Raw genomic sequence first — 23,142 nt, 5'->3', positions numbered from 1 at the left:
ATATGCATTTTCTCAAATTCCAGTCTGGCTTTTTTATGTTTTTCTTTCAAAAGTCCTCCTGGGTCTTCTTCCATGGAGGCCACTTTTGCTCAAAAGGCAACGTATGGTGCGATCAGAAACTGACATACCTTCACCTTGGAGTTCAGCTTTTATCCCTTTGGCAGTTATCCTTGGTTCTTTTTCTGCCATTCGCACTATCCTTCTGTTTAATTTGGGGTCTATTTTCCTCTTGCAGCCACATCCTTGCTACATGCAGTCTTGATTACATTGTACAATGCAACATCTTTCTGAATATCTGTGTTGGGTGGTCTGTAACACACTCGTACCAATAATCCTCCAGATCTTTTATTCAAAAGATGAACCCACAATGATTCAGTTTTGTTAGCAGCATCTAATTTGAGTTCTTCTGCCTCAATGCCATTTCTGACATATAATGCTACCCCACCACCACTTCAATTCTGCCTGTCTCTACTAAACTGTGTGTATCCTTTCAACTTGTATTCATCCCCATCATTTTCTGTATGCCATGTTTCTGTCACTTCTACTACATCATAGTCACACGCTAGTACTGTGGCTTCAAGGTCTAACATCTTGTTCCTTATACTCCTGGCATTAAGGTACAAACATTTCAGGACTTTCCTACTAGTAGTTTCCCTTTGTTTTCTTTCCTTAGTGGAACATCTCCCATTGTCAGAGCTCCCTGTTCCCCTAGTTTAAAAGATTCTCAATTCAACTCTGCACATATGCTCTCCCCATGCATTTTCCCCCCTTCTGTTTAGATGGGACCTGTACAAACTGGATGGTCTACATCTATCCCAGAAGAAAGACCAATGCTCCATAAATCTAAAACCCAGTGGTGTAGTCTAGTGAGCGACACCCCATAAGCACCACCACACTCACTAATGCATACAGTATGCATCTACATGTAATTGAGAGCATTCTGAGAGACTGCTTATGTGTTATTAACATGTAAATTTATTATAAGCAACACAAGACTTTAACAGCCAATGACATTTAAAGCTGGGGAGACTGGACTGATTTTCTACTGTTTAGTGTTAATCACCATCTAACTCAGCCAGTTAAGAGCTACATTTAGCCTTAGATGTTATATGAATATGGTCCCTGGACACCCAGGTTTTGTGTCATCTCCTTAGGGGAGAAATTAAAGTTATCATTACTCTGTTTTGTTAGTGCATGATGAACAGTTCGTTTTTTGTCTCCTAAAATTATGACTTCTGTTTTGTCAGAATTAAGCATAAGAATTTTTTTTGTCATCCATGTTTTAATCTCATTCGTTTTTCTAGGTCTATGGTGTTGTTAGGATTTACTGACAGATATAATTGTGTGTCGTCTGCGTAACTGTGAAAGCTAATATTATGTTGTCGAATTATATCACCTAAACGGAGCATGTATAATGAAAAAAGTATAGGTCCGAGGACTGAGCCCTGTGGGACTCCGTACTTAACCTCAGTTAAATTTTAGTGGTTCTCGTTAATCTGTAAATATTGGAGTCTGTTTGACAGATATGATTTAAAGCATCAAAGCACATTGCGAAATAGGCCAATACGGTTTTCTAAGCGGTGTAACAAGATTTTGTGGTCAATTGTGTCAAAAGCCTGATTGAAATTCTTCATAAAGATGATTATCGGTTAAAAAAAGCTTGCAGTTGGTTTGCAACTACTTTCTCTAGAACCTTAGAAAGGAAGGGAAGGTTTGAGATAGGTCGATAGTGTTTAAGTTGGTTAGGGTCGGCACTGGGTTTCTTAAGAAGTGGTTTAATTACAGCTATTTTAAATGAATCAGGAACAGATCCTGAGGATAAAGAGACATTAATAATATTGTGTATTCTGTGAATAATTAATGGCAGAGATTGTTTTAGCAGTTTAGTGGGTATAGGGTCTAGTGCGCAGGTTGTTGTTTTCATTTTAGTAATTAAGGAGACCAATTCCTGGTGATTTACTAAGTTAAACGAGTCCAAGGTAGGCAGGGGCTGTGAAGAACTGCATGTGTCGGCTATAGTATCTGTGTAGGTTTCCTGTTCTATCTGTTTTCTAAGGCTGTTAACTTTGCTATTGAAATGATCCATGAAGTCACTACAGGTGAAATTGGGGGGGATAACCTCTGAAGGCTTTACCTGATGGTTAGTAAGTGTCGCTATTGTATTAAAAAGAAAACGCGGGTTATTCTTATGCGTCTTTATTAAATTGGAGTAGTAGGCAGACCTAGCAGAGGACAGGGCCTGCTTGTATCTTATTATACTGTCATTCCATGCCATGTGGAAGACCTCTAGTTTTGTTTCTCTCCATTTACACTCACATCTCTACTGTATCTAAAGCAGTGCTTAGTGTATTGTTGAAATTATTTAATAATTCATCTGCAGATCCTGTTTTGATAAAGCTAGCATTTGGCAACAGGGTAGTGAATTTATGAATAGCAGTGGGATTTAGGCAGCGAGTTTCTATATTCCTCTCCTGTGTGTATAATTCTACTCCAGGCAGCTCAAATGTAATAAGGCAGTGGTCAGAAATTGTCTGGTTTAGGGGTGATATTATTATGTTGTGAATCTGTACCCCACAGGTAATAACCGGATCTAGTGTGTGATTGTGACGATGTGTGGGTCCAGACACATGCTGAGTGAATATCTGACAACTATTGATAACTAAAATTACCATATAGTAATTTAATGGTGCAAATGTTTAAAATTAATGCACATTTAAGATGACCATGAATTAACTCATTTGCATAGTCATTGACTTTATGTACAGGGACACACACTGCACGACTGATCTGAAACCCTTGTGGCGATCTGCGGCACAGCCTCCACATCTCGCAGAAACACGCGTGATCCACACAGAGAAAAGGTCAACAAACACGGACGTGCACATGTACAGGTCACGTTTGTGTAGCGCTGCTCCACCAATGGCATCAGAGGATCTCTGCAGATCTGTAAAAAACTGCGGAAAGAGCGCGACCACAAGCCACAGTTGTTGTTTGTGTTCGTTTGTGCGGACAAACACACAGAGCGAAACAAGCATTGGTATTTGAAGTATTTTACTAAATACTTGTGAACATTTTATTCTCCTGTCATGTTTATTCTTCTGTTTCTTTTCTCTTCTTCAGTCAGCTCAGCTCTCAGTGGCTGCTGATCACGTCACTCTCCACGATCGTTTAATAAAATCGTAGCGGCTCCGACAAGATTACGATCAGAACGAAGGGCAAGCGATGGCATCGCATCCCGTCTCTCACTACACCACCATCGGCAGCAGGACGCGCCCCGACCAGGCTGCTTGTCGTGACGATCAGTGCCGATCTGTCGTGAGGGCCAAATCAGGCTTAAAATCGTGTAGTGTGACCCCGGCATAACATTAGTGAAGTTAGCTAGTTCTAAATACAATTAAATATACCAACAATCCCCTGCTGTTACAGTTACGTTAATGATAACGTATATGCTACTTTTACTTACCAGGTAACGTTACGATAGCATCGGGCTCGTTTTCTGTACCGCGTAGGATAGCAGCCTCATCTTACTCATTTTCTGTAGTTTCTTTAACGTTAACATTCGTGTCATCTGTTGCCGCTTCAGTGTCACCCAAAGTGGCAGTAGCTTCAGGGGCAGGCTTACGAAAACACTGAAAGAGTGTAGTTTGAGTTTGCTTACGTTTCATATCTCCTAGTGATTCACATTAGTTCATTTCAAACTTGCGCCGAGAATGACCGCCAAGCAACTTCGTTGTTCCTTGGTAGGTGACGTCAGATCCAGGTCACAGGCCATGGAAGCCCCAACGGTCCAAAAGTCAGCGCTTTGCAACACAGACGGGGTGAATTTATGAATGAACATCAAAAAACGATGTTACGTATCCTCACGCTTTTTTAAGTGGGTATACGGAAATCCTTGAGCTTTCCTAGTGGGTATACGGCGTATACCTGCGTATCACGTAGACTACACCACTGCTAAAACCCTGTTCCCTACACCAAGATTTCAACCACATGTTAAACTTTCTAATCTCTGCCTGTCTCCCTGGCCATGCACGTGGTACCAAACGTATTTTAGAGAAAGCTACAGTGGAGGTTCTGCTCTTTAGTTTCTTTCCTAACTCTTTAAATTTGTCTTGCAGAACCTCTGCCCTACCATTTCCTATGTCATTGTTCCAATGTAGACCATGACCAGTGGATTCCCCCCAGCTTTGTCCAGTAGCCTGTCTACTAGTTGAGGGAGATCTGCAACCTGAACACCATGCAGGCAAGATACCATGCAAGTCTCCTACTAATAACTACCTCCCTGTTCTGGGGGTGAATGGGCACCATTGTGCTCTGGTGCTGCCCTCCCATCACCCTCTGAGCTGTCACTGTCCAGCAGTTGGACCCTGTTGGGCATTTCTAGCTCTTGGGATGTCTCTAAGGGTTGTGCACTCCCTTTTCTGCGGTTACGACCTACTGTAATCCAGCAGTTCTGTACACTTTCTTGCTCTAAGGTTTCAACTCTCCTAGGTTTTGGCGTGCACACCATCTCTCTCATGGACCAATTCTTCAATATCACTAATACAGCACAGTTCAGCAAGCTGAGCCTGGATGAGTTCATCCAGGAAGGCAATCATTCTGCAAACCTGACACTGTAGTAGCCACATGCTTCTAAATGTTAACTGTTTTTACAGTCTCTTGGTTTCTGTTCCCTAGTCAACTCTGTAGCTTTTTGTCAGCAGCAAAACAGCAGCTTTCACACCAATGCACACCTAACTGTCTCCACCTGGAACAGAATTCCAGCTAGTCCTTGACTAAATCACCTTTCTTCAACCTATTTACTTTCACCAACTCAGCAGCTGTACTGAATTGACTTCAGTTAAGGCAAAGTTAAAACAAAATTAGGAATACTAAGACTGGTCTGAAACTAGGAAAACAACATGATGGCTGCCTCTCACCCGTACTGTCCTGTGTCTGTCTGAAGATGGAAAACTCTGTTTATACTGTACTAATACACAACAATTTTATATAATTGGAACTGAACTTCTCTGTGTTTGAAAGAACATAAATAATATATACAGGATTAATTGTTAGGTCGTTCTGAACAAAACAAGCCTATTTGCAAAGAAATGTGATCTGTGACATGAGACCCCACCCCGAGAAGACTGTGCATTTACCCTCCGGGCTCTGAATGATGGCAGGTGATGCGGAAACTGTAAATCAGATGCGTCTGAGAATGAAACGTGCTGGTAGCCAAGAGAATAAGCTTTCAAATGATGTGTGCATTGTAGGAATACAGTATAACTTCTATGCACAGGAGCTGCATGTAACACTGCCAAATAATGCTTAAGAGGGTGTAGTAACACAGTATATAACTCTGAAATGTACATTCTTTTTCATTTTGGTAACCTAAACTTTTTTTTAACCTGGTTTACCACTTACCTTTCTACCATTTCAGGTTATTCACTGGACTTGAATTGCTTAAATTTCAATAAAATCTGGAAAAATGGGGTTGTTCTAAAACATTTCACTGGAGAATATTTGCCAAATCTTGTTCGTTTTCTAAGATACTTCAATTTTTTGCTTTTAGCTGTTTCTCGTCCTCCTTTTATATATACAGCTCTGTAAAAAATTAAGAGACCACTGCAAAATTATCTGTTTCTCTGGTTTAACTATTTATAGGTATGTGTTTGGGTAAAATTAACATTTTTGTATTTATTCTATATACTACTGACAACATTTATCCCAAATTCCAAATAAAAATATGAATGGAATGGAATGGTTGCCATACATGTAGAGATGCTGATTTAAGAAAAATTTGCAGTGGTACAGGCGGGTTTGGGAGGCACAAACAGATTAACGCGACAAAGTGCAATATTCCAGTATTGCGCAACGATTTGCACCATGTCTGAATATCTCTCTTTTTTGGCCAAGTTGCATTTTTCTTGCGCGCCACACATTTCATGTGGAAATAGCAGGGAGTTTGAAAATCAGGCCCTGCATGTTTTTGTATTAAAAAGCTGAATAATACTGGCCACGAATAGGTGTACCTCCACGTGGCCGTGCTGTAACTGTGGACCTAAACTTTGCTGGCAGCGTTTCCAGTCATTATTGTGAGGTACAGCTGCCCTAGGAAGCGAATGTGAGGAACGAAAGGTCAAAATGCATCCTGGGACCCTCGGCATTCTGGGATTTAGTGTTTAAAACTGGATGCTAAAATACCTTAAACATTAAAGTGCAGTAAACTTTGGACTGAAACGTATTTACGATATCTCTGTGGACATTGAGCGCCGTGGTGAAACAAAAACACACATAGGTCTTACAAACCAATACAAATATTTTTTATTTAAACTGTCATAAGTGGTTGTTATTTTAATGTTAACTCTGCTAAGAAAGCTTAGTTTATTATTAAAATGTATAAATCCTGCCATCAGTGCATATTTGTCACAATTTCTCTGAGAGCAAAATTTGAGGGATGCATATTAGAAAATGTCTGTTTTGCATGCTAACAAAAAAGTAAATATTGGCATATATATCGGTAATAGTGAAATTTTGCTCACCAATTATCGGTATCGGTATTAGACCCAAATAACCTGTGTCAGTCGGGCTCTAATTGAATGAATTACATGGGTAACTCAATTAAGGCATTAGATGCCTCTATTTAAAAAATATATATTTGTCTGATGCCCCTGAGAGCAGCTATATTCAAAATATTCTAAAATCTATCCTATAGTTTTCTGTAATTACAATTTTATTATTTTGAGGACTTATAGTTTCTTCTGGTTTCCATTACAGTTGACCAAATTGGACCAGTGATTTGCTTATTTTGAACATATTAATATGTATTTCTGTACTGTTGACCTATTACAGCTCTCCTAAAGACTCATTGAAGTATGACTTTACAGTACCTTGGTCTTTAGAAACTGCATTCCTCGCTTTATATATTTGTGGGGCTAGTAGTATAAAATTAGGCTAAAGTAATCTGCCCCAGACAGAAGACTTTCAGATAGAGTACTGTCAGCACAAGATCATTTTTGTAGGAGACAATAGCTTGGTGAAATAAAAATACCAGGTCTCTAAAGAATTTCTCCTGTTTTCTCCCTTAGAACCAAAGAAAGCATGTACCACGCCCTCACATACGCCACAATCTTAGAGATGCAAGCCATGATGACCTTTGAACCTCAGGACATATTAACAGCAGGAAATACCATGAAGGAGGCCCAGGCAGTTTGTCAAAGGTAGGAGTGCTGAAATTCTTACTGCTTTTAGTATTCAGTATGTGGACTTGGTCTAATATAACCAGGCAAATTAGCAACTTTTTTTTTTTTTTTAATACAACCCCTTATAAATACAAGGAAGTTTGTAATGCACAGAAATGTAAACTTCAATAAAAAATTGTGGTCACACTTTACAATAAGGTACTGTGATTTCTCATGAATTAATATATGAATACCACAGGATAAAAACATGACTATGTCATTCACTTCATCTGAGTTCTTATGTTAATCACATGTATGTGATTAAGTTAGGTTTTAGGTTTAAGGGTTACGGTAAGTGCAGTTTCATGTGCTCAACATCAGAACTCAGATGATCATGATTTATTGATGTTTAAATCCTAATGTATTCATATAATAATTCATCAGGAATCACGGGACCTTATTGTAAAAAGTTACCAAAATACTACTTTACATTTAGCTGGTTCATCTGCCCCAGAGAGAGAGAGGACAAAGCTTTTGCCATACAATGTTCAAAATGCAATACAGAGCCAATAGGTGCACACAATTACCTGAATTATTCCAAGTTCAGGCTGGTTGAGACTCCTCAAATCATTGCACATTCCCTTCTTAGGAACCTATAGATTATAAACATATTCAAATTAATAAATACAAAATTAAGAATTACATAATAAACATGATATAATTATTAAGTCTATATATATATATATATATATATATATATATATAAAACAATAACAACTGTAGGCCAATTACAAATAGTAAGGAAAGATTGTTGGAAGATTTATATGTATATATCTGTAAAATACATTAACTAAATCTGAACTGAATTCTATTTGCAGAGGTTAACTTGCTGCATACCTTACGCTCTTTTAGAAACTGTATATCCATTCAGAGCAAATTGTATTTTTGTTGGAATGATGCTGAAAATCTATGGTTCCAATCTCAATACACATTTTACCCTAAAACTCCCCAGAGATCATGTGATGAAGTGACATCTCAGAGTTAGCACATGCAGAAAAGACTCCTGCACTCTGGCTCAATAAGTGTCCTTGTCCTGCAGAACAGTGTTCATGAATTAATGAGTTAATGAATGACATTGTACCATCAGGTCACATGTCTGCCTGTTAGCTCACAGAGCTCACTTTTCATATGACTGTTTAAATCAATTAGACCACTGCTGCTTCATTTCCTGCTCATTTTAATGTAGAATAGGCATGAACTAAATTATAGGGGGAAACTATAGACAAATAATACTTGAACAATAGCAGTGCATAGCAAGTTATCAGTGTTTCATATTTTAGTATCAGAGGGAGATAAATATTAGTATCCACCCCATACACACATTAGTTTTAAATACCTTTATAGAAAATTGAGAATGACATATTATAATACTGTTCATAAAACAGTTAGTTATTACAGATCCTCTATAACAAATATAATGTTTTTAAACATTGAAAAGGAGCAGCAGAAAATGTAATTCCTGGAAGTTGTTTGGGGCTTCAAAGCAAGGTGGAAGGTGGTTTGAAATCAAGTAGTTTGCATAATTATAACCTATATAACCCATCCAGAACAGAGTTTTCCAAATGTAATAATATACAACAATAACACATGATACTTGATAATAATTAATGGTCCTTGAAAACAAATACATTAATGCCTTCAGTTTTACAATATTACATAAACTAATACAAGAAAGGCTAGGCCTGAGTTAAACACTGTGTCTTCCGGTTCTTCCAGATAAACTCAGTGTCTAAATAGATTAAAAAATACAGATAAAATTGGGAAAATGATTGTATATAGCAACGAATGACCCAAAATCACATAAATGTCAGACTGCTGGTTACTAGAATGCAAGCTATTATAGAACAAGGTAATTTACCTTGAACTAGACCTTGGGCTTCTACTGTGTGCAGGGTCTACCTAGTAAAATCAGTTAACTTTTTGAGTAACATTTAAAATATTTTTTTATTCTAAATGGGCTTCGGTTAATTTCAATCAATTGCAGTCATGTATGATATATTACTAATTTCATCACCATTAAAGGGGAACTGACATGTTTTTTTAATTACGGTTTTATGCATCTTTATATATTGTTATAGTATGGTATAGTATCTGATAAGTAAGATGTATAGCATTTTTCCAGTTGGATTTTATTATATAAGCAACTCATAGCATATTAACATTTAGAATTCATCAGATAATGGCAGATGTCAAAAGTTCTCTGTGCTCATTCAGAGTTTTGGGATGTGTTGTATCATAACTTCCTGGATAGCAGAAACAGTGGAAAAACTACAAAAGCAACCAGATTTATCTTATTAGTCATTATATCATGTCAACTGAGTGTTATTATTTTGCGTTCTTAATCCTTGAAAGTAATTATAGTTTCTATACACAATATGCTGTGTTGCTTTTCCACTGCTATGAGAAACAGTGAACAGTTATTCTACACATACACCAAATAAATAACACAAACCAGAAAAACACATAGCTATCAGTCCAAAATGTAATCCATAAGCAGTCAAGTCAAGTCCATAAGTAAAGTTTAATACCAGGTGCCCCCCTGTTTGATTAACCTCCCCCAGGATCCTGGATCCTCCCTCAAATTGGTATATTTTACAGTGATATAGGAATACATCACGAATTACATATTTATTCATTTGTGATACAGTGAGGGAAAAAAGTATTTGATCCCCTGCTGATTTTGTACGTTTGCCCACTGACAAAGAAATGATCAGTCTATAATTTTAATGGTAGGTGTATTTTAACAGTGAGAGACAGAATAACAACAAAAAAATCCAGAAAAACGCATTTCAAAAAAGTTATAAATTGATTTGCATGTTAATGAGCGAAATAAGTATTTGACCCCTTCAACTTAGTACTTGGTGGCAAAACCCTTGTTGGCAATCACAGAGGTCAGACGTTTCTTGTAGTTGGCCACCAGGTTTGCACACATCTCAGGAGGGATTTTGTCCCACTCCTCTTTGCAGATCCTCTCCAAGTCATTAAGGTTTCGAGGCTGACGTTTGGCAACTCGAACCTTCAGCTCCCTCCACAGATTTTCTATGGGATTAAGGTCTGGAGACTGGCTAGGCCACTCCAGGACCTTAATGTGCTTCTTCTTGAGCCACTCCTTTGTTGCCTTGGCTGTGTGTTTTGGGTCATTGTCATGCTGGAATACCCATCCACGACCCATTTTCAATGCCCTGGCTGAGGGAAGGAGGTTCTCACCCAAGATTTGATGGTACATTGCCCCCGTCCATCGTCCCTTTGATGCGGTGCAGTTGTCCTGTCCCCTTAGCAGAAAAACACCCCCAAAGCATAATGTTTCCACCTCCATGTTTGACGGTGGGGATGGTGTTCTTGGGGTCATTCCTCCTCCTCCAAACACGGCGAGTTGAGTTGATGCCAAAGAGCTCGATTTTGGTCTCATCTGACCACAACACTTTCACCCAGTTCTCATTCAGATGTTGGCAAACTTCAGACGGGTCTGTACATGTGCTTTCTTGAGCAGGGGGACCTTGCGGGCGCTGCAGGATTTCAGTCCTTCACGGCGTAGTGTGTTATCAATTGTTTTCTTGGTGACTGTGGTCCCAGCTGCCTTGAGATCATTAACAAGATCCTCCCGTATAGTTCTGGGCTGATTCCTCACTGTTCTCATAATCATTGAAACTCCACGAGGTGAGATCTTGCATGGAGCCCCAGACCGAGGGAGACTGACAGTTATTTTGTGTTTCTTCCATTTGCGAATAATCGCACCAACTGTTGTCACCTTCTCACCAAGGTGCTTGGCGATGGTCTTGTAGCCCATTCCAGCCTTGTGTAGGTCTACAATCTTGTCCCTGACATCCCTGGACAGCTCTTTGGTCTTGGCCATGGTGGAGAGTTTGGAATCTGATTGATTGATTGCTTCTGTGGACAGGTGTCTTTTATACAGGTATCGAGCTGAGATTAGGAGCACTCCCTTTAAGAGAGTGCTCCTTATCTCAGCTCGTTACCTGTATAAAAGACACCTGGGAGCCAGAAATCTTGCTGATTGATAGGGGATCAAATACTTATTTCCCTCATTAACATGCAAATCAATGTATAACTTTTTTGAAATGCGTTTTTCTGGATTTTTTTGCTGTTATTCTGTCTCTCACAGTTAAAATACACCTACCATTAAAATTATAGACTGATCATTTCTTTGTCAGTGGGAAAACGTACAAAATCAGCAGGGGATCAAATACTTTTTTCCCTCACTGTATGTATCATGTCTTCACACATTAATTCATTTTTTTCACAACCCCCCAGCGAGTGAGTAAGAGGGTATGATTTCATGATTCATGGATATTAAGGGTCTTCTTTTCTCCAGTATGTTCCACATGAATTCATGCAACAAATGGTGTTAATCACGTGTACAAATCGGGACTGGCTATATGAATAAAAGCAAACAAAATATCTGGATTCATCACAATTTTGATTTTTAAAATATTTTTTCTTTCAATAATTGGAGTTATGCTAAGTTATGTTTTCTTGTTAAGAATCATGCTTCTTTACAAGCTAATTACATGCACTTCATGTTTACAGCCAATTATTGTAAAGTCATGACTTATTCATGTTATTCCTAATGAACTGCATGAGCAGACCATTATAGTAAAGTCGTACACTATTCATGGTATTTCCTAATGAACACTATATGATCAAACAATTATAATAAAGTCCAAAATCTAGGGGCAAGAATGTATACCGAAATATGTGGGTATAAGGGTTTTCTTTAAAGTCGGAAGCACACACAGCTTTCATTAATGGCGGCTTTGGTTTTTATTTTATTATTTTTTCTACTACTCATATTTGTAACCGCTACGAACTAGAGGCTTGTATTTTGTATCAGCGTTTTCAGTATCAGTATTTTGTCACGTTCACACCTTGCAAACATTTTTGATGTAATCCTGCCCAAGTGTGTGATTGTGTCAGGGTTGCCTCGGGGGAGGACCGCAGGATGAGGGAGTTAGGACCCAGGTGCAGTTCACGTAAAGTGGGCAGACAAGACAAAGGGGCTAGGCAAGGACGTGGTCGAGGTAAAAAGTAATGGTCGTGGGATCAGGCAGACAGACTAGCAGAGGCAAGACGGAATCGTAAAAGGAAAGCCAGGCAAGGAGGCAAGGAGGCAAGGAGGCAAGGAGGCAAGGAGGCAAGGAGGCAAGAAGGCAAGAAGGCAAGAAGGCAAGGCTTGGAATCGTAGACTGGGCTGACGAGACTTCGCCCCGAGTGAGGGCAGTGAGGGGTTTAAGACAGGGAGCAGGAACTGGGAAGAAAGGTGCAGAGCCAATGGAAACAGAGGAAGAGTGAACAAGTGCACATGGGAGACCGGAATGTTAATAGGGTGATTGATAGGCGAGAAAAGAACAATGAAGGGAAAGGAAAGACAGGGAGATAGCGACCTCTAGTGGAGATAGAGGGTAATGGCCTAAAACCATGACAGATTGTGACAATGTGTGGGTCCTGACACATGCTGAGTAAAGCCTACAGACTACAATAGGGACAGGAAACTCACAGTAAGGGGGTCCTCAACATGTATGTTAAAGTTCTCCAAAATAATGAGTTAATCATAGTTTATAATGGCTGTACTTTTTTTTCCCGATGCTAAAGGTTTACCTAGTTTAACCTATGTGATTATAAGGGCAATTATATTGTGTTCCTTTTCCAATTGGAGCCTCAATTAATTGATGAATTAGCCTATACTACTGGATTATCTAACATTCCATGAACTTAATTATTTAATTTAGTAATTAGTAATGAAATTAATAGTTTTTATTGAAATTTGTGAATAACCTGAAATGGTACAAACTTAAAAAAACTGTTTAGGTTACCAACAACTGAAAGAGAATGTACATTTCAGAGTTATATACTGTGTTACTACACCTTCTTAGCATTATTTGGCAGTGTTACGCACAGCTGTGCTGCATAGAATTTACATTGTATTCCTACAATATGCACATCGTTTGAAAGCTTATTTTCTTGGCTACCAGCGTGTTTTATTCAGGGTTACCAGATGCTACTCTGAAATTCCCCCCAGAGGGGAGCCAATTTCCCACATTTCCAAACATTTCACCCCATTTTCATCTAATGACGCTTAAAGCCAAAGGTGGATTGCACATATATTGTATTTTCAGGTGTGTGCATTTATCCTATTTTGAAAATAAAAAATTTATTCAACAGGTTTTTTTTTTATGCAGCCACTTATAAAAATGTAAATCAGTAAAACTTGTTTAAACATTTGAAAAACTATAGTGAGGGGGGAAGAAAACACAAAAATCAAATAGCTCTCATATTTTTATTGCACATAGATCTTGTGGATTGATTGGCAAGATGCTATGGTTAAAAATAATAGTGAAATAGTGAATGCAAACATGTTTTAGTAATTACTGTTTTATTCACCCTATAATTGTATATTTTTTAATTTATGGTGATTACTATTAACTATACATACAGTGGCAGAATGATTTGGTCAATCAAGAGACAAATTCTGAGGTACCTATTGTATGCAATACAGTAAAGTGTTTTTTTGGATGTTGGCAAATAGTATTTTCTATGGTTAAATAACTGACTTATACAGTGTTTTATAAAGCGAACTTGGGAATCGTTTTATTTTGCGGTTTAGTGTAAACTACAACAAAAATGAACATGGTGTCTAGCTGACGAAATACACACAAATGTGTTGCCTAGTAACTGAAGAGAGCTCAGTCAGGCTAGTGCTTAATTGCAGAATCCAATATTATTGTAAAGTGGGGCAGTCCATCATCACTGTTGGATGGCAGGCTTCATATTTTAAAACATCATGAGAGCATGGGAAAATTTAAATGAGGAAATGAACCCCCAATTTTGTAGCCCCGTTTGATATCATTTTCTCCCCACATTTCCCCCCATGCAATATTTCCCCCCATTTCCCCCCTTTCTTTGGTTTCCCCCCATCAATGGGGTGATTGCCCCCAATCTGGCAACCCTGGTTTCATTCTCAAACACATTTCCAATATCGCCCGCTGTAATTCAGACCCCGGGGGATGTTCTGCTTGGGGGGATCTCATTCAGATGGTCACAGATAACTCTGATTTCTTGGCAAATAGGCTTGTTTTGTTCAGAATAACCTAACGATGAATCCAGTATATATTATTTGATGTTCTATCAAATGCAGAGAAGTTCAGATCCAATTATGTAAAATCATTGTGTATTAGTACACTGTAAACAGAGTTTTCCATCTTGACATTTTGAGCTCTCTATGGTTATGTGTTGCTTCTGCCAAAACCTGGATGGTCTCGTTTTGTTCAGTAGACTGTGTGGTTCCAGAATATGTCATAAAGGTCAATAGTTTCTGAGATTTTTTTGTCCTACTCAGACCAAGTATCCCCCAACCCCGCCATTTCAGAATGCGTTGGGGGAGCATAAATGTGGGGGGAGGGAGGGGTATAAAAAGCAGATTTTTCATATCAGAGAATGCTTCACATCATTAGAATGCTGAGAGCCTCAGCCATCATGGGATACCAAACACTTTGCAAACAACACAACAGTGAAGAGTACACATGGGATTAAAGAGAAGCACATGGATTTGGTGCCCTTTTAAGGGTACCAGAGGGGTTTGTCAGCTTAAGGGGTTAAATTTTGTTAAACAAAATTATTCCATGATTTATTTCTAATCTCCAATTGTTTATTTGTTCTGTGCTTTAATTCAGAATACATTGAGACATTAAACTGCATACATTTCAATAAAAACTGGAAAACGTTTGACCGGTAGTGTAAAATGCATTTACGTATTGTCATTCAGATTGTTAGAAGATGTTTCATGTTATTGGTGATTGATTGTATCAATCACTGTATTTCTCCTCTTGTCATACACCAATCAGCTATAAAATTATGACCACTGACAGGTGAAGTGAATAACACTGATAATCTCGTTATCATGGCACCTGTTAGTGGGTGGGATATATTAGGCAGCAAGGCATTTTGTCCTCAAAGTTGATGTGTTAGAAGCAGGAAAAATGGGTTAGCGTAAGGAACTGAGTGACTTTGACAAGGGCCAAATTGTGTTGGCTAGACGACTGGTTCAGAGCATCTCCAAAACTGCAGTTCTTGTGGGGTGTTCCCGGTCTGCAGTGGTGAGTACCTATCAAAAGTGGTCCAAGGAAGGAAAAGAGGTGAACCAGCGACAGGTTCATGGGCGGCCAAGGCTCATTGTTGCACGTGGGGAGCCAAGGCTGGCCCGTGTGGTCCGATCCAACAGACGAGCTACTGTAGCTCAAATTGCTGAAAAAGTTAATGCTGGTTCTCGATAGAAAGGAGTCAGAACACACAGTGCATCACAGTTTGTTGCGAATGGGGCTGCGTAGCCGCAGACCAGTCAGGGTGCCCATGCTGACCCCTGTCCACTGCCGAAAGTGCCTACATGTGAGCATCATAACTGGACCACGGAGCAATGGAAGAAGGTGGCCTGGTCTGATTCCCCAGATCTCAATCCAATCAAGCATCTGTGCTGGCCAAACAAGTCCGATCTATGGAGGCCCCACCTCGCAACTTACAGGACTTAAAGTATCTGCTGCTAACGTCTTGGTGCCAGATACCACAGCATACCTTCAGAGGTCTAGTGGAGTCCATGCCTCAACGGGTCAGGGCTGTTTTGGCAGGAAAAGGGGGACATACACAATATTAGGCAGGTGGTCATAATGTTATGGCTGATCGGTGTATATGTATGTGTATATGTTAAATAGTAGGGGGTTACTGGAAAATGTGAGCTGTTCTTCAGAGTTCTGTTGCTCAGTTATTGCATGTGTGTGAGAACTGGCATGTCTTTGTGGATAACTCCATAACTGTAGATAGTGCCCCCCGTATCACAAAGCTGTGACAGTTTTCTCTAGGGCACTCAGGATTTTTCTCACATTACTGTTGCTCTTTTAGATTCCGCAAGAAATCCTCCTTCAACAGCCTCGCGAACCGGCAGTTCACAGAAGGTCAGTGACTGGAAAAACTTTTTCATTTCTCTCTCACAGTGAATTTCATGCAAAACTATTATAGTTGTCCACACAATCCAGCACAATACTTTTCCATCATGATACTTGCATCCCAATATAAATGGTACTTTAGGTAGGAACAAATGTATTTAATAGGCCTAATGACTTAAAGATCAACTAAAATGCGTAGATTTAATTTAAAAAAAAACATACCAACATGTACATATTCAGATTACATTTATATTATTCTTGTTTACAAACCGAAGAACACTATCAATCTGAAGAAAAAATAAACTGAAAAAATCTGAATGAAATTTATATGACTGTGACATATGTTACAAATATAAAATTGCTGTTGACGTAGATATTCTCGACACTCGTCTCATAGCTGTAACACTATTTGGAGATCAGAACACAAAAACAAAAAACAATTGATTATCATTGGTTACTGGTCTCACAACTGATTAAGAAAACTAAAACATGTTATTTGATTGCAAAGATTTGGTGCACAGGGGAGCTGGAAGAGTTGGAAGGTCAGCTGCACCATTTTTATTTGTTAAATATACCTTTTCTGAGATAATTCCTGTGATCTGGTGGAATATAAAGTCATAAACACCTGTCACCAATAAATAACCAAATAAAAATTGATTGATTGAGTCAAACAGCATTGGCTATAGTTGATAAAATCAACATGACAAATAATAGGCTAATAATGATAATAAACTATATGTTTCTGTTTAGTATGCGACTTCTGAGGATGATCAGACCTGATCATACATAGCTTAGGGGTTTGTTTCAGTTTATGGCTATTTACTATTTATTATACTAATGTAATTGCGCAGAGCCTATACCTTAGGGTAGCGAAGTGAAATTCCAGTGCATATTCTGTATCATTTTCAGTTTCAGAATCTGAATCCGACTATATATCATAATGTTCTGGAGCAACACAATCACAAAAGTAACAGGAATAATACAACCTTTATTTTAACCAAGAAGTATTATAAAAAAGTTGCTTTTGCTTTTGCTTGAATGCAAGTAAGTATAGTACCATTTCATCCACATGTGCTTATAATATGTTACTCTCAGTTTCTGTGGACCAGTAAGATTTTTTTTTTTTTTTTTTGTGGGGGTTATATAAATGTCTGCTACACAATTTTTGTGTAATCAAAACTGAGTCTGGTTGCCACTGATACCCAGTGTTACTCATGCTTGCACGTTACAAAATGTATGTTTTTAATAACCATTAAACATTAACACATATCCCCATAAACCCATGATGTACAGTTGTGTGTTATACCAAGAGCAAGCAATAGGTATGATCATTGTGAAATGTATATTATCAGGGGTCTCTAATTAAGCTTTTGCCTGGGTAAGGATGAAAATCACATTCATGTTCAAAGTGGGCGCTAGCCTGCAAATTAATTACCATAATTTAACCTAAAAATCTGTCACAAATTATCTTAATTGAAATGTGTTTTCCTAATTGAATGGAATTGAGAAACGATTAACTATTTTGTTGTTGTTGTTGTTTTATACTAGAACTGACGTCGTCTCAAGACATCATGATTTCAAGCAGTTCAGAGTACTGCATTAGTGAACATAAATATTACTGTTTTGGAGACGATTTAACATAAAAGGCACAATTCCAGCTTTTAATGTTTAAAGATCATGGTAGTGTCAAGATTTGTTAAATAGCATAATTAATATATCAATTTAATCATAATCAAAATCAGACATAATATTCCTGCATACAAACTATCTATCATAATTTGTTTATAAAATAATCTGTATCGCAGTGGCATTTCCATAATGTTTAGGGTGTCAAGTTTAATTGGAAATTAGAGACTTAAGGGCTTTCAAATGATACAAGATGGTTAAGATCGGATGTTGCTGTGTGGAGATATTGACTTGCAAAGTAGGGGAAACATTGATTAAATAATACATAAAAAAATAACTGATCATAACTCCTTCAGTTATTATCCAATTTTCAATCAGTTTGTTTTAAAAGTTGTATTATGACTAGTACTCTAAGGGAAAATTGTAAGAAATTTTTGTTATTTTCATAAAATCCTAAAATGTCATAATTCATAATTATGCTATTATTTATCTTGGAAAAACTGTGCTGGGGGTTCCAATATAGTGTGTCTAATCATGATCAACAATGCAGAAATGGATTCTGTAGTTTGTATGATTTGAGTGGTCCTTACATGCTTGTAATGGAGAAATGGCCCATTTCGTGGTACACATTTTCTCTAAACTTTTCCACCTAGGCTAGTTTTTTCAAATGCATATTATTTCTTCATTTCTTATGGTATTTTCACCCAACAACTTCTCCAAATTTCAAAATGAGTGGAATTTCAACTAAACATTTTCAAAAAAATATTTCCCATAGACTTTAATGGAAGAGTAAAGGTCAAAAAGGTCAAGATTTCAAAAAACGCATTTTGTTTTTGTGAAACATGGTAGTACTGTAATATAGTTTGTCTAATCTTGATCAACTATGCAGAATATTATGGTACAGGTTGTCTAGTTTCATGTGATAGGTGTCACATACCTGTCCTCCTTATAATATTCATATTAAAATCTTGAACTAAGAAGTCCAACCAGGTACAAATTTGAACCAGTGAACCCAGTATGAGACTTGGTTCTCATTTCATGGTCACGCATGAGAGGCATTGTGTGGGGTCTTGACATACACTCACCTAAAGGATTATTAGGAACACCTGTTCAATTTCTCATTAATGCAATTATCTAACCAACCAATCACATGGCAGTTGCTTCAATGCATTTAGGGGTGTGGTCCTGGTCAAGACAATCTCCTGAACTCCAAACTGAATGTCTGAATGGGAAAGAAAGGTGATTTAAGCAATTTTGAGCGTGGCATGGTTGTTGGTGCCAGACGAGCCGGTCTGAGTATTTCACAATCTGCTCAGTTACTGGGATTTTCACGCACAACTATTTCTAGGGTTTACAAAGAATGGTGTGAAAAGGGAAAAACATCCAGTATGCGGCAGTCCTGTGGGCGAAAATGCCTTGTTGATGCTAGAGGTCAGAGGAGAATGGGCCGACTGATTCAAGCTGATAGAAGAGCAACTTTGACTGAAATAACCACTCGTTACAACCGAGGTACGCAGCAAAGCATTTGTGAAGCCACAACACGTACAACCTTGAGGTGGATGGGCTACAACAGCAGAAGACCCCACCGGGTACCACTCATCTCCACTACAAATAGGAAAAAGAGGCTACAATTTGCACAAGCTCACCAAAATTGGACAGTTGAAGACTGGAAAAATGTTGCCTGGTCTGATGAGTCTCGATTTCTGTTGAGACATTCAGATGGTAGAGTCAGAATTTGGCGTAAACAGAATGAGAACATGGATCCATCATGCCTCGTTACCACTGTGCAGGCTGGTGGTGGTGGTGTAATGGTGTGGGGGATGTTTTCTTGGCACACTTTAGGCCCCTTAGTGCCAATTGGGCATCGTTTAAATGCCACGGCCTACCTGAGCATTGTTTCTGACCATGTCCATCCCTTTATGACCACCATGTACCCATCCTCTGATGGCTACTTCCAGCAGGATAATGCACCATGTCACAAAGGTCGAATCATTTCAAATTGGTTTCTTGAACATGACAATGAGTTCACTGTACTAAACTGGCCCCCACAGTCACCAGATCTCAACCCAATAGAGTATCTTTGGGATGTGGTGGAACGGGAGCTTCGTGCCCTGGATGTGCATCCCACAAATCTCCATCAACTGCAAGATGCTATCCTATCAATATGGGCCAACATTTCTAAAGAATGCTTTCAGCACCTTGTTGAATCAATGCCACATAGAATTAAGGCAGTTCTGAGGGCGAAAGGGGGTCAAACACAGTATTAGTATGGTGTTCCTAATAATCCTTTAGGTGAGTGTATATATAACGAGAAGTTACCTGACATAAATACTAACCTGCGTAGTTATTTAATGTCTGACTAACAATACTAATGAGAGACTCACCTTCGTCTTACTAACCGGTATTGTAGTCAATGTGTTTATAACCTTTTTTTTTTAACGATTTGTGTGTTATCATATGCGATCCCATGGTCTTTGATTTGGTTACGGAAGTGATTTGGTCTTTGATTTGTTGATTTGGAGTTGAATTTTAATTAGTTTTTCCCTTTTGTATAATTAGTGTAGTGCTACATTTAGTCTTTGTTTTTGAATAAATTTGACAATTTATATCTTTGGAATTGGTGTCTGCGTCCAATTCTACAAGATTCCAGGATTTGTGATAAGGTGATACTATAAATTCACTTCTTTAATTGAAATTTATAAGTGTACCGTATGCTACAATAATCAATATAACCAATAATCATGCAAAGAATAATAATACAAATATACACAGTTCTGACAGCAGAGCTAATCTACTCAAATGACTTTACATAAATGCATAAATGCAAACCTATGGATCTATGCTATCTTACTACAGCTAGATGCTGAGAAATTACCTTAACCAAGGTTAAATCTTATAAACTTATAACCATTATACATATTGATAAACATGTAAACAATAGATAACGGTAATACATAATATATTATAAATCAACACAGTTTGTATTACGACCGCATGGTGACGCAGTAGATATTTACACAGCTGGCTAACAGACTAGCATTGCTATTCTCAATATGTAGCAGCCATAACTTATAACAAACATAAACAAATGTGTTTACTTACATTTTGCTGCATGCACACAATCATATAAATAATAAACAATTACTCTGTTTTGTAGACCTAAAACTTTTCCAGCACCAACCTACACATAAAATGCCAGGGTAAACTTATTTTCAAAACTCAGGAAGTGTATTATCTCCAGTCATGGCAGTTCGGCACTCTGATTGGCTAATTATTATTATTATCTGCGTTGAAAAACGCAGATCTTGTTATTACTCGGTTTCTTTATTATTCTTCTGCTTATTATTATCTGTGTTGAAAAACGCAGATCTTGTTATTACTCGGTTTCTTTATTATTCTTCTGCTTATTATTATTATCTGCGTTGAAAAACGCAGATCTTGTTATTACTCGGTTTCTTTATTATTCTTCTGCTTATTATTATTATCTGTGTTGAAAAACGCAGATCTTGTTATTACTCGGTTTCTTTATTATTCTTCTGCTTATTATTATTATTATCTGCGTTGAAAAACGCAGATCTTGTTATTACTCGGTTTCTTTATTATTCTTCTGCTTATTGGGGGTCAAGCAACAAAGTTGCTGGAACCCTATTGTAATTGTTAGAATTATTAGGGGGGCAAGCAACAAAGTTGCTGGAACCCTATTGTAATTGTTAGGATTATTATTATTATTATTATTATTATTATTATTATTATTATTATTATTATTATTATTATTAGGCTTTCATGCACGAAGTGCTGGAAGCCTATTGTTTCTGTTAGGATTTTTAGGCTTCCATGCACGAAGTGCTGGAAGCGTATTGTTTCTGTTAGGATTTTTATTATTATTATTTTTTTTTTTTTTCCTTCCGCCAAAACATCTAATGCCCCTAAAACGCTCATACATGCATTAAAACTCACGATACTCACAAGTGTTGTAGACACAACTTATACCTACAAATACAGTGAAAACTACACGTGTCGGTCACATGGTGCCACCGCCGTGTTGCGATTAGTGGCAAAATTGTGAAATGCTACAAAAATCTTCTTCTCCAAAACCAACGGAAAAAATGCCACTTCACACACATGCATACCTTATGCCACACTATTACGCTTGTTCTTCAGAAGTTCCCCAGGCACACGCTTTGTCCGCCATGTAGCATTCTCTGATTCCAGCTTTGGTGCCTTCTAATCCATGCCACTTATACCCACTGTGACACAAATTGGCATGCATGACACTGGTACAGAGTCCTACCAGGGGTATTAAAGGCTAGTTGTCCCAGTGAAAACCATGGGTGCTGTGGGCCATTGAAATAAAACATGCGTCGCTTCAGACAAGTATCACATTACCTCTACACTGGAATGCAGTACGCACATGAAATTCAGCACCTATGTCTATGTCTGTGCATCGAACATAAAACCTCATAATTAAGTTTGTGAGATACACGGTTAAGCTGCAATGTTGGATTTAACATGTGTCTGCGTGCATAAATGAAAACAGCTCCTGCTCCGGAACTCTAAAGCCCAGTGCGCTGAAACTTTGCATATATTACATAGACACTGCTATCTATCACGTCTGCAAGAGACAAGTGACTGTGTGCAACAACATTACAGCCACAAGAAAATGACTGTGCACATATGCAAAATACGCGTATTGATAAACGCATGAAATTGACCCCAGAAAAACCTATCAGCAAAATTCAAAAACTCACCAAATTGTGTTACATTATGTCACTTATGACAGCAAATATCTTCAGAACTATAGCCTTACTTACTTAAATTGTTAGTGATTAAACTAGTAGAAAGATCTGTAAAAGTTGATGAAGCCAAGCTGATAGGACACAAAACCTGTCTGTTGTACACCAACCAAAATGAAAGCTTCACATTTCAGCCACATCATGACATTCCTTATGTAGACCTCTACCTCCATCATTTGGCTAAACTTGGGAATTGCATTATGCATCTTGAATGACACAAGAATGAAAATTTCACATATATGCTAGAATTAAATGAAAAATACAATGGTACTTTACATCAGTAAAGCAAGCAATGAGGAAATTGAAATTAAAGTCCACTGACTTAGAATACATACTTCAAATGAAAAGAATGAAAACCACAAATATATACTACAGTGGATTGAAATTTAAAATTACACATTTAGTAACACATGCATTTAAACTACAAATGCCTGCTCAAATCTGAAACCTACTGATACAACATGGAACCCTTAAAAGTTGCATGCAACTTCTAGTTATTATTATTATTTTTCTGCCATTTTTTTCATAAGCCAATAAAAACCAAACCGCTAAACGAAA

General features: G+C 38.0%; 1 protein-coding gene across 3 annotated transcripts in view; it reads left to right on the top strand.

The window, feature by feature from the left end:
- ttc39a (tetratricopeptide repeat domain 39A) overlaps positions 1-23,142 on the top strand; it is a 132,558-nt gene that overhangs the window by 37,372 nt on the left and 72,044 nt on the right. For all 3 annotated transcript variants that reach the window (XM_066691794.1, XM_066691796.1, XM_066691795.1), the window contains 2 exons: positions 7,065-7,196; positions 16,122-16,174. In XM_066691794.1, the coding sequence (XP_066547891.1) occupies positions 7,065-7,196; positions 16,122-16,174 (185 nt within the window). The remainder of the gene's footprint in view (positions 1-7,064; positions 7,197-16,121; positions 16,175-23,142) is intronic.

The sequence above is a fragment of the Amia ocellicauda genome, chromosome 19 (genome assembly GCF_036373705.1).
Source record: "Amia ocellicauda isolate fAmiCal2 chromosome 19, fAmiCal2.hap1, whole genome shotgun sequence".
Lineage (NCBI taxonomy): Eukaryota > Metazoa > Chordata > Actinopteri > Amiiformes > Amiidae > Amia > Amia ocellicauda.
The sequence above is the reverse complement of the archived record's forward strand: the minus strand, read 5'-3'. Positions and strand labels throughout refer to the sequence as shown.